The sequence below is a fragment of the Panthera tigris genome, chromosome A1, assembly GCF_018350195.1.
Source record: "Panthera tigris isolate Pti1 chromosome A1, P.tigris_Pti1_mat1.1, whole genome shotgun sequence".
NCBI lineage: Eukaryota > Metazoa > Chordata > Mammalia > Carnivora > Felidae > Panthera > Panthera tigris.
In genome coordinates, this window is record NC_056660.1 from 224,676,177 (window position 1) to 224,691,332 (window position 15,156).

A 15,156-nucleotide genomic window follows, 5' to 3' on the forward strand; every position below is an offset into this window, starting at 1 on the left:
GTGAAGGCTAGACACCCAAGAGGAAGTTATCAGCAGATTAGGTTTTTTCTGAGGCCTCTCTCCTTGGCTTGCACATGGCCACCTTCTCCCTGTGTCCTCCTGAGGTCTTAAACGTTCGTGTGCTTGCATCCCTGGTGTCTCGGTGTGTCCCAGTCTCCTCTTCCTATAAGGACACCAGTCGTTGGGTGACAGTCACCTCCTCATGGCCTTGTTCTAACTCCGTCACTTCTCTAAAAGCCCTTTCTCGGGGGGCGGCCGGGGGGCTCAGTGAGTTAAGCGACGGACTCTTGATTTCTGCTCAGGTCATGATCTTGCTCTTGGTGAGATCGAGTTCTGCGTGGGGCTCCGGGCCGAGAGCATGGAGCCTGCCTGGGATTCCCTCTCCCTCTCTCTTTGTCCCTCCCCTGTGCGTGCCTCTCCCTCTCTCTTTGTCCCTCCCCCGTGCGTGCCCTCGGGCGCGCGCGCGCGCGCGCGCTCTCTCTCTCTCTCTCTCTCAAAATAAACTTTAGAAATAAAAGCCCTGTCTCCAAATACACATTCTGAGGTACCGAAGATGAGGTTTCAGGGCATCAGCTTGGAGGGGGCGGCGCACACACACAGTCTTCCCTTTAACACCCACCTCTCCTCGCGCTTCTTGACTGCAAAGGAGGGAACGACGCTTGCCCTCCTCGCAGTGACCCTGGCTGACCTCCTCCCTCTTCTTCGGCCCAGGAGGAAGCCGCGAGGAAGCAGCAAGAACTGGAAGCCTTGCAGAAGAGTCAGAGGGAGGCCGAGCTGCGCCGTGACCTGGAGAAGCAGAAGGAAAACAAGCAGGTGGAGGAGATCCTCCGGCTGGAGAAGGAGATCGAGGACCTGCAGCGCACGAAGGAGCGGCAGGAGCTGTCCTTGACCGAGGCCTCCCTGCAGAAGCTGCAGCAGCTGCGGGACCAGGAGCTCAAGAGGCTGGAGGACGAGGCGTGCCGGGCGGCGCAGGAGTTCCTGGAGTCGCTCAACTTCGACGAGATCGACGAGTGCGTCCGCAACATCGAGCGCTCCCTGTCGGTGGGCAGCGAGTTCTCGGGCGAGCCGGCGGCGCCCGCGGAGAGCGCGTGCGCAGAGAAGCCCAGCTTCAACTTCAGCCAGCCCTACCCGGAGGAGGAGGTGGACGAGGGCTTCGAGGCGGACGACGACGCCTTCAAGGATTCGCCCAACCCCAGCGAGCGCGGCCACTCGGACCAGCGGACCAGCGGCATCCGCACCAGCGACGAGTCCTCGGAGGAGGACCCCTACATGAACGACACGGTGGTGCCCACAAGCCCCAGCGCGGACAGCACGGTGCTCCTCGCCCCGTCGGAGCACGGCTCGTCCGGAGGGGAGCCCACCTACTGCTTGCCCCAGAACGGCGGGGGCCTCCCCTCCCCGGACGGCGACTACGACTACGACCAGGACGACTACGAGGACGGCGCCATCACCTCGGGCAGCAGCGTGACCTTCTCCAACTCGTACGGCAGCCAGTGGTCCCCGGACTACCGGTGCTCCGTGGGCACCTACAACAGCTCCGGGGCCTACCGCTTTAGCTCGGAAGGGGCGCAGTCCTCGGTGAGCGCGGACCACGGTGGGGGTGGGGGGGTGGGGAGGGGGGGTCTGCAGTCCACACCCTGGGTGCCCCCTCTCCTGGAAGGACGAGCCAAGATTTCCAAGGCAGGCTCTTGAAGATGCTCCCCAAACCCCCTTCTCTTGCCGAAAGCAGTGGCATCAGCAAACGGAACTTTGAGGTGCCTGTTGTAGGTCGAACAGAGCCCGGAATTGCAATTTTGCGTTTTGCCCCGAGCCTAAGGAAACTGGCATTGTCCGTGGAAACTTGAGCCGGGTCTGTCCTAGCTTCCCAGCAGGTTGGGAAATACGACCCGCTCGGAATTAGAGCTAGAATTGCCAAGGGCATCCTGGAGAAGCGGCCCTTAACGTAGCTTCACGGTCCACCCCACGGGATGTTCTACCCTGTGCGCGTTGTAAGGGAGGACCGTTTAGTGCTTATACGTGCTCTTTCCAACTTGTGGGTTTATTTATAGTTTACTCTAATTTTCCCCATTGACTGCGCATTAAATACCCCCTTGATTTTCTAAGACTTGAAGATATTTTTATCATAGTAATTTAAAGGGAATTAACTCTTGGATGGTTTGATTAAAATTATACCCTTGAACAGCAGTGTTTTTAGAACAGCCTTTGGATTCAAGTCTGTCTCGCATTTTATGTATCCATTGGGTGGGCCATTCGACCTTAAAAGTCAGTATTTGGAGATTCTTTTGATGACCACCGCTGTTGTAATGGTATGAATCCACGTGTTGCCTCTTTGTCGGTTTCTGTTTTGTTCAATGTCAATCGATGGCTGGGCATTTTTGTTGCTTTTTCTGTTTTGCTCACCACTGGCTCTCTCTCTCTCCTCCTTGTCCAGTTTGAAGATAGTGAAGAGGACTTTGATTCTCGGTTTGATACAGACGATGAACTTTCTTACCGGCGGGACTCTGTGTATAGCTGTGTCACCCTGCCTTACTTCCACAGCTTTCTGTACATGAAAGGTATGACCTGTGTCACCAGGGTGTCAGGGTTGGGGGTGGAGCCTTATCGCTTGGGCTGATTGAGGGGCACCAGGAACGTCAGTCTCCGTTCCTCCTACCCCTTACCTGATGTTAGGTCCTCTTAGGTGAGTGAAGGGTGCCCTGGTGCCATGACATGGGTGACGTGATCATGCCATGGAGAGCTGCTTTGACACTGAACAGTTGGTGCACCGTGTTAGGACAGAGGGTGCAGCCCCTGCCGCCATATTCCATCCCTCACTCCTCTCTCTTGCCTCCCCATCTCATTTCTGTGCTCTTTTCCTTTCTTCCTACATCTCCCCTCCCCTGCCCCCAATTTTTCTCTCTTACACACGCGTGTCCACACACACACACGTGCTTCTGCAGGAGTTGGTATAGCCCATTGTAATGATACACTACACTTTTCCCTCCCACACCAGTGTCCAAGAACCCAGAAGGGTTTCCTGCATATCCATGGGGGAACAGTAAAAATTTGAGAGAATGGTGCACCTTGCCTTGACTGCTTATGACACCTGCTGTCTGCCCCATCCTTCATGATGAGGATTTTGGTTGTATGTGTTGAGTATTAAATTTTGAATGCGCTGAGCTGACCCTTCATACTTAAGGACTTCGGGGGCGCCTGGGTGGCGCAGTGGGTTAAGTGTGGGACTCTTGATTTAGGCTCAGGTCACGATCTCTTGGTCCTAGAGTTCAAGCCCCGTGTCAGGCTGTGTGCTGGCAGAGCAGAGCCTGCTTGGAATCCTCTCTCTCTCTCTCTCAAAATTAATACAGAAACTTAAAAAAATAAAATACTTAAGGACTTGGAAACATTCTACTTTTGGAAAAGAACTTAATTAGAACCTTACAGTCCTACCTTATTCCTGTTGTCAACTCTGACTTCTGAATCGGTGACAGGGAGTGTGAGAAGTCACCGTCATCACCATGTTTTGGTAGGAGTTTCACTTGGATCACTGAAGGAAGGGACTGCCTGGTTTCCCACATGCCCCTCGACTGGACGCGGGAAGGGGTCTGGGTCTTGGGGAGGAGGCAGGGAAGGATAAGAACCACTGTCTGCCAGATGGCACCCTTCACTCCGCCCTGCCTTTTCTTTTCCTTCCCCGTTTCGTGGTCAGCGAGTGCGTCTTCTCTGACTCTTCGCTTTCTTTTCTGCGGCTGTCTTTCTTCATTTGCTTTGCCTTTCCTTCTTTTCTCCTTCATGGAAAAGTTTTTTCTTCTGTTTTCCCTTTCCCTGTTCCTTCTGTTCTTTGCTTCTCTCCTCTTCTACTGACATATTTCTTTTTTCATATCATTTGTCCTCCTCAGTATTTTTTCTTTTCTTCACTTTTTCTTTTAATTTGATTTCTTTTTTTTTTTTTTTTGCTACTTCCGTCCCCGTCTTTAACATCAGTCTAGTTATAACATCAGTCACTCGCTTTTCAAATTTCTGCTGTGCTCAGCCCCAGATCCCCAAGGCGCTCATGGAAACCCCACCAGGTTTAGTTTAGGGACCATCTTCCTATTGCCTGGAGTCACTGGTTAGTGGAAATTTTTATGGTTGTGCTGAATGAAAAAGATTGAAAAATCCTAACCAGGCAATCAAGTGTTCATTGGAATAATCGATGAAAGAAAAAAATTAACCGCAAATCAGAACCTAATCTAATAAGTATCGAATCAGCATTCTGAGATTTTCTTGTATAAGGAAAAAAAAAGATTTTGTCATACATTTCTCAGAACAAATATAAGCTTTTTATTGTTAATATATTTCCCCTGCCCCTAATTAATCTAGTTCCCTAAATGAGGTTTAAAAATTCCCTATAAGTCACTCTTACTTAAAATATATGACATTGGCTTATTGCATAATTGTCTGATTAAAGCAAATGAGATTAGGGAAAAGTAAAGCTATATTCAAAGCATCAAAATTGTGAGATTAAACAATGAGGGGTGCCTGGGTGGCTCAGTCGGTTGAGCATCCAACTTCAGCTCAGGTCATGATCTCAACAGTTCATGGGTTTGAGCCCCATATCAGGCTCTGTGCTGACAGCTCAGAGCCTAGAACTTGCTTCAGATTCTGTTGTCTCTCTCTCTCTGCCCCTCACTTGTGTTCGTTTTCTCTCTCTCTCTCTCTCTCTCTTTCTCGAAAATAAACATTTTTTTAAAAAGATTAAAGCATTAAAAGCTCAAGAAGGTAAGCAAGTAAATTTTTGGCAAACTCCTCTTAATAAAACAAATTATATAAATGAATCACCTTTAAAAAAATTTTTTTTTAATGTTTTTATTTATTTTTGAGAGAGAGAGAGACAGAGACAGAAAACTAGTAAGGGAGGAGCAGAGAGAGAGGGAGACACAGAATCCGAAGCAGGCTCCAGGCTCCGAGCTGTCAGCACAGAGCCCAATGCGAGGCTCGAACTCAAGAACTGTGAGACCATGACCTGAGCCGAAGTCGGACACTCAACCGACTGAGCCACCCAGGCGCCCCTAAATGCATCACCTTTTAATCTTTGATACATCATCATTTAATCTTTAATAAGGCGCTTACAAATTTGCGACCAAAAGTTTCAGAGAAACCAATTATAAAGAAAATCTGACCGTCAGATTATATCTCATGAGCATCAGTGAGTTTTCACCAGCCCGATAGTCTGCTAAAGGCGTTTGCAGTTAGGAGATGAATAGCATTGATCATATTCTCTCCATGATGAAGTATGGAGAGAGCACCCAGAGTTGGAGTGGGGCCCGTTCAGAACATAGGAGCAGCAGAGGAAATAATAATGACTGAACCAGCTTTATCATTTAAGAACATTTTTTTAACTTTAGTGTGATTAACATACAATGTAATCTTGGTTTCTGGCGTACGACAAAATGATTCCCCAGCAGTTCTGTACGTTACTCCGTGCTTATCACAGTAAGTTGCAGCCCGTCTGTCATCGTACAGTGTTTTCCGCCTTTATCGCTCACAGACAATAAGATAATAGAAGAACTTTGTCCTACAGTTTCCTCCGGGCTTGTTTTGAGAAACCCAGATTAAAGCCACAAATCAGAAAGCAAAAGTCTAATTCCGGTAGCCCTTTGCGAGTTCGTAGTTTGTGAAGGAAACCGCTCTGGAGCAGGGTGTGTGGTCACAGACTTCACAGCTAGGTGAGCACGAAATGCTTTAGGTTTAAGAAGGCATCGGTGTGTGCGACAAAAACAGGTCCCTTTGCACACCAAACGCGGACCAGTGTCGTCCTGGCTTCATTTGTTCCAGGGTGAGGTTTAGGTCTGTAGTCATTGAAGCAAATCGTTGAAGAAATTAATCTGAGAAGGTCTGTTTTCAAGTTATATGCGATTTGTAAAAGAAAGCATTTTCTTTATTTCTTCTTTCAGTATCCATGTTCAGGGGTGCCTTATTTTTATTACTGGCTGGTCAAAAAAATAAAAATAAAAAACCTGTCACTTTATAATACATTAATGAAGTAGATGGTGGATTTGTTAAGAGATTTTTGATTAATGGTGGTTAAGATGTCATCTTTGAGTGTCCTTGGGAAATCTAGAATACTGAGGTCTATTTTGATAGCATGAGAAGGGAGGGGCGGAGAGAGGGAATCCCAAGCAGGCTCCACACAAAGCCTGACTCCAGCCCACAAACCAGAAGATCGTGACCTGAGCCTAAACCAAGAGTCAGCCGCCCCACCCACTGGAGCTGCTCAGGCAACCCGGGAAATCTGGAATACTAAGATAAAATTATTCTGCTAGAAAAAAGATTCGAACTTTTTTTTAAGATTTTATTTTTAAGTGATCGCTACAGCCAGTGTGGGGGCTCGAACTCAGATCAGGAGTCGCATGCCTCACCCACTGAGCCAGCCCAGACGCCCTTTAGAAATGCTTTTTATCTTGTGAAAGATAAATTTATTCTGTCTGCCTTCTCTTAACCAAAAATATTTCTAGTAAATAAGTTACAGCAAAGTTCTCATGTTTTTGCTTTTTTCCTTTTAAAAAAAATGTTTAAGGTTTATTTTTCAGTAAGCGAGAGATGGAGTGTGAGTGGGGGAGGGGCAAAGAGAGACAGAGACGCAGAATCCAAAGCAGGCTTCAGGCTCCGAGCTGTCAGTACAGGGCCTGACACAGGGCTGATCTCATGAACCATGAGATCATGACCTGAGCCAAAGTCAGCTTCGCCTGACTCTTAACCGACTGAGCCACCCAGGCGCCCCTGAATTCTCATTTTTAAGGCCCAGTCACAACTGTTTCATGTTCTAAATCTACGTTTTACATATAAACCGTGTTCAGATGATGCTTTTCTTTGAAAAGAATATGTTTACCCAAAAAAGTCCTATTTTATTTTCCTGTGTAAGTTTTCAGTCTTGATCCCCACATTGACCAAATAAGGAATGTGTAAACTTTTGACACCATTTAAAAATGACACCATTTTAAAAATTAAAAAAAAATTTTTAAAAAAAATTTTTTTTTCAACGTTTTTAATTTATTTTTGGGACAGAGAGAGACAGAGCATGAACGGGGGAGGGGCAGAGAGAGAGGGAGACACAGAATCGGAAACAGGCTCCAGGCTCCGAGCCATCAGCCCAGAGCCCGACGCGGGGCTCGAACTCACGGACCGCGAGATCGTGACCTGAGCTGAAGTCGGACGCTTAACCGACTGCGCCACCCAGGCGCCCCAAAATTAAAAAAATTTTTAATGTTTATTTATCTTGAGAGAAAGACAGAGCACGAGTCGGGGGAAGGGCAGAGAGGGAAACAGAATTTGAAGCAGGCTGAGCAATCTGAGCAATTGAATTTGAGCAACCTGAGCCGTCGGCACAGAGCCCGACGTGGGGCTCCAACTCCCTGACGGCGAGATCATGACCTGAGCCGAAGTGGGACGCTCAACCGACTGAGCCACCCAGGCGCCCTTCTTTGACATCATTTTAAATTAATTTCTCCTTTCTGGGGCATTTGAGATCCGCATGATCCATACATACAGAAATGCTTCTCGCACCATGGCCCTTGACTCGTGCTGGGGGTTAGAGTGTCAGCTCGTCGTTTGCCTTTCTGATAGCCCCTCACCAGGATTTCCCAGCTGAGTAGGAAGTGCTCTGGACATAAGGAAGGGACAGCGTTCCCGTGTGATCCAACCAAGCTAGTGTAACGTCTCCCCCTCCGCCTCCTGAACACAAGCCAGCGGCACCGAGGCTTCGTTGAGGGGCGTCCGGGGGTGGGTCGGTGGGGTGAGGTGAAGGGGAGGCAGAACCTCGAAACCCGCTGAACTTGTCATCCAATTTGATCGACTTTTCTTGCACCCCTCCCCACCCACTCTGGGGGCCGCAGGTGGCTTAATGAACTCCTGGAAACGTCGCTGGTGCGTGCTCAAGGATGAAACCTTCCTGTGGTTCCGCTCTAAGCAGGAGGCCCTCAAGCAAGGCTGGCTCCACAAAAAAGGCGGCGGCTCCTCGACACTGTCCAGGAGGAACTGGAAGAAGCGCTGGTTTGTCCTCCGCCAGTCCAAGCTGATGTACTTTGAAAACGACAGTGAGGAGAAGCTCAAGGGCACCTTGGAAGTCCGCACGGCAAAGTATGTCGATGGACTGTGCAGGTGGCCCCGGTGGGTGGCGCTCTGGGGCTGCTGGACCGTGGGTGTCGCTTCCTCCAAAGCCACCGGTCCGCGGGCTGGAGTAGGGGTTGAGTGCACCCCAGTCATTCACTTCAGTGGACCGGATTGTTAGGAAACCGGGGAAGTGACTTCGTGAACAGTTCGCTTTCTGTGGGCACGTTCAGACATCCGGCTGTCGTTTATAAGATGCCAGCCGGGCCTGCAGCTGGCTGTCGGAAATGTGATTGGTCGTATGCAGGAAGCCTGGGAATCTTGAACAACTGGTTAAGAATCTTTTTATTGGTCCACAGACCACTTCTAGTCCTTTTATATAAGCAGATTGCTAAATTGGAGACAGACTGCCAATCTGGAGTGTTTGGGCTTTGTGCTTTTTTTTTAGAGGTATCATTGACCTACGTTAGTTTCAGACGTACACCATAGCGACTCCACGTTTGTGTCTATTGCAAAACAATTACCACGGTGAGACTAAACCATCCATCACCGTCACCGTCCATAGTTATAAATTTTGTTTTCTGCTGTTGGGTACTTTTAAGATCTACTCAACAACTTTCATATATGCAACACAGTGTTATCAACTAGTCACCAAGCCGTATGTGACATCCCCAGGACTTATTTTGTACCCGGGAGATTGTACCTTTTCACTACCTACCTTCTTTCTTTCCCTTCCCTTCCCTCTTCCCCCTTCCCTCTTCCCTCTTCCCTCTTCCCTCTTCCCTCTTCCCTCTTCCCTCTTCCCTCTTCCCTCTTCCCTCTTCCCTCTTCCCTCTTCCCTCTTCCCTTCCCTCTTCCCTTCCCTCTTCCCTCTTCCCTCTTCCCTTCCCTCTTCCCTTCCCCTCTTCTCTTCCCCTCTTCCCTCCCCTCTCCCCTCCCCTCTCCCCTCCCCTCTTCTCTTCCCTCTCCTCTCCTCTCCTCTCCTCTCCTCTCCTCTCCTCTCCTCTCCTCTCCTCTCCTCTCCTCTCCTCTCTTTTTGATTACCTTTCACTCATAGAGGTGTTTTTTGGAATGAATTTTTTTTGTCTTTTACTAACATGGGATATACCAGCCATCTTCATTCCCAGCAATGACAGGAACAGAGCTAGGCTTTGAATCCAACAAACCCCCTTTTTCTGCCCCCACCCCCCGCCCTGTATAGAACCAAATCACTGGACTAGTGGACTATTATTTAGTTAAAAATTCAGGAAGTTGGACTTAGCGGCAACTGGGTAGCTTGATACATATTTAGAAAATAAGTAAAATAAGCTTCGACAGATGAGATTAACTCCTGAAATCACGAGACCTGAAATTAGCATTTTGTTTCCAACCAGCACTGGCAACTCTTGAACTTTTTTTATTGAAAAGTGGGAGGTTAAACAGGGAAAGCGTTTTGTGCATTTAATTTTAAGGGCAAACAATGAAGTGCAGACAGCAGAGTATTAGACTTTCCAGGCTGCCCCTCGGGGTTTGTTAGGAGCCCAGGCTCCAGAACAAGAGTGAGTGTGTAGGATCGGGAGTCTAAACCCTACAAGAAATTTTCATAGCACGACACAGCTCTGTGCCTCTGCCTCTCTGCTCTGTGTATTTGTTCTTCCTCCTGATTCACCCCACAGAAGGCTCACCCACAAACGCCAGGAGGCTCAGAGGAGGAGGGCAGAGAGAGAATTTCAGTGGTGGAAATTGATGTATATTCCTCACGCACCTGACTCTGTGCTGCTTGATAAAGCCCTGTTTCCAGGTGCTTTGTGAGAATTCCAGAGTTAAGGAGATATTAGCTATCATACGGTCATTTCTGTCCTATTCTGTAGAGGAAGGACATTAAATTCTTAGGGTTTCGCCACGTTAAGATTTTTTGTTGAGATTAATTAAAATGTTTCATTTTATTAAAGAAGATTTCAATCTTATGCAGGAGTAGGTGGGAGAATATAATGAAGTGCCTGTGGTCATTCCCCAGCTTTCAGCAGAGACCCTCCCTCCCCCGCCCCAGGGCCGAAGTGTTGCACTCATAACCCCACCCTGCACTCCTTCCCTTAGGAGCTGTTCTGTAAAGCATACATCATGTAATTTTATCTCTAAATAGTTGACTAGACACTTAAAGGTTAAGACTCTGAATACAGAATCACATTATAACAGTTAAAAAATAACTCTTTAATCATCCAAACTCCAGTCATTGTTCAAATTTATCCAGTTGTCTTGTAAATGGAGGCGATAGTGCTCTCGTTGGTTCGGGCTGGTTTATTTCTTCAAATCAGAATTCAAACAAGGTCTGTAATTTTTAACTAATTGATCCATCTCTCAAGTCTTTGGCAGTTTATACAACATTCCCCTCCATCGTTTTCTTCACTCACTCGCTGTCACTGATGATGCCACCACATTTATCCTACGGAGTTTCCAGATGATGTGTACTGTGACCCTGACAATATCATCACTCACTCATCTCCGGGGAAGCTTTTTACGAGTGTGGGTCCCTGCCCTCCCCCTGCCCCCGCCAGAGAGCACCCACCTGGGTTTTCTGAAAGTTTCCCAGGATTCGGATAGGCCACTGTGGTTCAGACGCACAGCCTTACGACTAGATCCGTGTCCCCTCTCATTTTACATACAAGATTGCTGAGTTCCCGAGAGGCAAAGTGGCTGGTCCAGTATGACACGGTCTGGACACTTCCCTGGAGCCCTGCTCGAGAGGCCCCTCTAACCAGACGCTTGGCTGGTGGCTGCCCATGTATCACCTCTCGCCTCCTGCTCAGCAAGGGCAGGAATTCTCGCTATCTTGACTTTTAAAAATATTTTATCTTGTGTGATTCCAGCTGTAAGGTATTTATTTTTTCTAAGTAGCAAGCCTGTTGAGTTTTGTAGATGTGGAATCCGTGTTTTACTGTGAAGAGTGGTGCTACTTGGGTTGGCAAAGCAAGCTGGCTTTACCCCCAGGACCCTGCTTCATCAAATATTTTACCATCTCTGGTCCCATCTCAACACCTGCTTGTATTTCATCCTGATCTTGTTAACCTGCTCCATCGATTTCAAACCTCTAATGTTGTGCAGGGCATGTTGGGATGAGATCGGGATGGCATGGGGATCCAGAAACACCCAAATCCTCTGAGCCCCCAATGGAAATAATGTGCCCTTACCAGGTCACACGTGTTGGCCAAGGCCTTAAACCGCAGCAGGAAGCCATGAGGAATTAATTAGGAAGGAGCTCAAGACCAGTCCCCTCGTCGGGGGTCCTTCCCTTGTAGAGCAGTGAGAGGGGCCAAGGGAAGGTGCGGGCCAAGAAGGGGACTCCTGCCCCAAGCCTTCTAGGGTCTCGGCAGGGACGCGTCTTGGGCAGGCCAGAGTGAGGAGAGAGACTCCTCCCTGGAAGTGTCCAGGAGGCGCCTAGCCCTGGCCCCGGCCTCAGCCTTCCTTTCTCAGGAGCAGAGAGGATCCCCGGCCCCCCCGCCGGAGGCCACAAGGTCGGGCTGAAGTAGGCGTTTGATTTTTCGGTTACAGTTTCCAACTCAGCCATCTGTTTGGTGAAATTGCTTTGCTCACTTCCTCTTAAGGATCCCGTAGCCCTGATTTGCATCTGATGCTTGTGTTACTTTGCAGAGAGATCATAGATAACACCAGCAAAGAGAACGGGATTGACATCATCATGGCCGATAGGACCTTCCACCTGATTGCAGAATCCCCCGAAGATGCCAGGTGAGACACTGCTGTTGACCGCATGTGAACTACATCTTGACTCTCCTACAGGCCTGGGCGCCACACAGTTCAGTGTTTACCCTGCCGGCTCTGAAAAGATTTTTAGTGGATTTTCGAGTTGGGCTTGTCTGTTAGGATGGTTGAAGAACCGCGTCATGAGATTGACGTTCTTGTCCCCTGGGGTATCTTTCACCGGGCTAAGGTGTCCAAGTTACCACACACAGTCGAGGATTTCCAGCTTCGAATGCCACTAGAGCCCTTGGTATCTTGGCTCAGGCTTTTATTGTCCCTGGCAGCGTGTGTCAACCGTGCACCTACACAGAGGCGAAAGCCCACCCTTTGGAAGCTTCTGAGCTTCGAAAGGGAACAGCTTGTGTTTGCCTAAGGAGTGAGAAGGCAGGCGCTCTCACCACTGGGCGTTTCAATAATTGATAGCACTGTGGCATTGAGAGAGTGTTGAAGGTCTTCACGTTGAAAAATTCAATAGGGTAGAAGAGATAGTCAACACTTAGAATTACTATATTTCAGGCAATGTGGTGACATGCTTCACGTGTATTATTACACATCGTTACCCTTCAACACATTTTGCGGAGTAGGAGACTCAGGTAAGAGAAAGGGCGGTATAATCTGTGAAGTAACAGAAGTTCATTCTACTGAACAGACGCATTATGTTTCTTAAGGAGCTTGAATGTTTGAGTTCCAAGGACAGTGTGGCGTCCGTTGGCTGGGTCAAGCGGTCTAACTTTTCTGGGCCTCAGGTTTCCATCCTAGTGCTGGAGAGACGTGGAAAAAGTCAAGGAGAAGGGCTGTGTGCTCCCAGCGCGATGCATCACAGGGTCACACGGTGGATGAGATACGGTCAGACGTCTGTCTGTCCCCTTGTGTTTTGTGAGCCACAAGGTTACGTTGGAGGGATCTGTTGGCTCCTCTGAGCAATGCCAGAGAGGACCCTCCGCCTATGTTCTTTACTTTTCACCTCAGAAATCATTAGGATCTTCTAATGAATTCTCCTTGCCTTTCGCTACCCCTTGCCCTTTGAATGTTTGAGTTGATACGACGCCATGGTAGTCACAGCAAGGGCAAAGAAAATAATCCTTCCCATGGGAACACACTAAAAACCCTGCTTGGATCCATAAATTATGACACAAACTGGAAAAACCAAGCAAACCTGGAATTACAGCCCCCTCGTTCCATCCGGGACTCCTAGAGACCACTTGTGGTCGTTTGCAGTCCCAGGAAGGCCCACAGTTCTCGGCTGAATTACAGGCCCCGCGTTTGGCAGCCGTCCTCTCTGCTTTGTGCCGTAACGAGCCTGCGAAATTTAACACTGGGGATCTGTTAACTGAGGACTTGTTCCCCTGACCAGCAGAATGTGTTTTTTAAAAGTTCCTATTCGGATTGAGTTAAATAAACTTGATTCATGAGGAGAAATTTGTAAATTTAAGAGTATCACCTGAACAGATCTAAAGCATAGCAAATTTTATTTTCTGTGTGTGTGTGTGTGTGTGTGTGTGTGTGTGTGTGTGTGTGTGAGATCCCATGTGGCCTACATCTGGAATGTATGTGTTTTTTAGCGTCTGATCTGGGAAATTGTTGAGCTTCATAAAGCAATAAGTGAAGTCTTAAGTCTTGCCTTTGAGTTCACCAGAACTGATGAAGCAAATTTATATTAAATATTTCCCTTGGTTGTTTCCTAAGAGTCTGTATATGCTGTTTTGAAACTCTTGGTCACTAGGGCACCTGAGTGGCTCCATTGGTTAAGTGTTCGACTTTGGCTCGGGTCATGATCTCGCAATCCATGGGTTCGGGCCCCGCGTCGGCTTCTGTGCTGACAGCTCAGAGCCTGGAGCCTGCGTCCGGTTCTGTGTCTCCCTCTCTTTCTGCCCCTTCCCTGCTTGTGCACTCTCTCTCAAAAATAAATAAACATTAAAAAAAAATTTAAAAGAAAAGAAACTCTTGGCCACATTTTTCTCCTTCAAAATTAACAGGGGATAGGTTTTAGTGCTTTGCTATAAGTACTTTATGTGACTTAACTTTCTATATAGGTATAATTTTTTTTTTTGCTTAAATATCCCATTGTATACCAAGCACTTGGTCCTCTGCCTTACTTGGTAGGAGTGTGTATATATGTCTTAATGAGGCCCTGCAGGAGAAGGATGTCCTAGCATCTCACATTTGGTACCTCTCACATTTTATAGTTGCTTCATAAATGTTGGATGGATGGATGGATGGATGGACAGATAGATGAATGAATATTCACGGTCATTTTCCTCAAGCACGTATTGTGTTTGTAGTTACATCATGACTTCTGTTCAGCTTGACTTTTCTGAGGTTGACATGTTTTCCTTTATTGTCTGATTCTAATGAGTCTGAAAGTGAGAAAACTCATTTGAAGAGAAGATGGAAGAATTCTCCAGTCAAAATCACTTTCTACTTCAAACAGTTGTGTTCTGTTTCCTGCTCTTCTATGGTTTTGTTCATACGTTGGTAGAAAATCCCATCAGGTGGTTGGAAAACCCCATCCTGGGAGTGAGGAGGGAAAATAGACACCAGTGGCCTTCTTACCTTGGAATTTACTTTCAACAAATGAAAAGGTCCTTGAATATTCCCTAGGTTAGAAATAATATCTTCAGTAAAGATCCTTGATTATAAATGTTTTGGGTAGAACTGAGGATTTCATTGTCATCGTCATTAAATGTCTAAAGGTCTGGGGGAGCTGGAGGAGGAGAGGGTCTCTCATCGATCTCACGTTGCCACAGGTGATACCCAAAGGCAGTTTGGCTGTTTCTTCCCCCCTTGCCCGTTGGTAGCATGAAGCCCACATTTAACCCCTGAGGAGGAGGCAGACGAGAAGCAAAGGTGCTCAGAGGACATGTCATTTTCGCAGAGATCGTGGGGAAGGGCATCATTCACTGTGTTGCAGATGCGACAGCTGGCCCCTCCTTGACGGTCACTCTCTCCTTCCCACAGCCAGTGGTTCAGCGTGCTGAGTCAGGTCCACGCGTCCACGGACCAGGAGATCCGGGAGATGCACGATGAGCAGGCGAACCCACAAAACGCCGTGGTGCGTGAGCATTTTGGAGTGGCGGGAAACGTCCGAGGGAGGCAGGGGGCTTGGGAGTTTCTAGGCAGTATGAAGTGTAATAATTAAAGAGAAAACCAGTAATATTTTGTTTAGAAGTCATGCAGAAAAATAGAATCAGTTAAAGAAAATTATCAGTAGTAATAGATTCCAGTTCTCCCACTTTAAGCCATTAAAAGAACGACAACAAATCCCAAGTCTTCTGACAGCATGGAAGCATATTTATTACACTTTCCTTCAAAGGACTTCATGAATTTTAAATTATGTGTTTTCAGTCTTCATTCTAT

The 15,156-nt window shown here is 47.7% G+C and overlaps 1 protein-coding gene across 1 annotated transcript in view; it reads left to right on the forward strand.

Annotated features, from left to right (window-relative positions):
- MYO10 (myosin X) overlaps positions 1–15,156 on the forward strand; it is a 228,834-nt gene that overhangs the window by 195,889 nt on the left and 17,789 nt on the right. Inside the window, exons 25-29 of the mRNA XM_042997350.1 lie at positions 712–1,578; positions 2,432–2,555; positions 7,851–8,094; positions 11,692–11,787; positions 14,758–14,851. Coding sequence (XP_042853284.1) covers positions 712–1,578; positions 2,432–2,555; positions 7,851–8,094; positions 11,692–11,787; positions 14,758–14,851 — 1,425 coding nt within the window. The remainder of the gene's footprint in view (positions 1–711; positions 1,579–2,431; positions 2,556–7,850; positions 8,095–11,691; positions 11,788–14,757; positions 14,852–15,156) is intronic.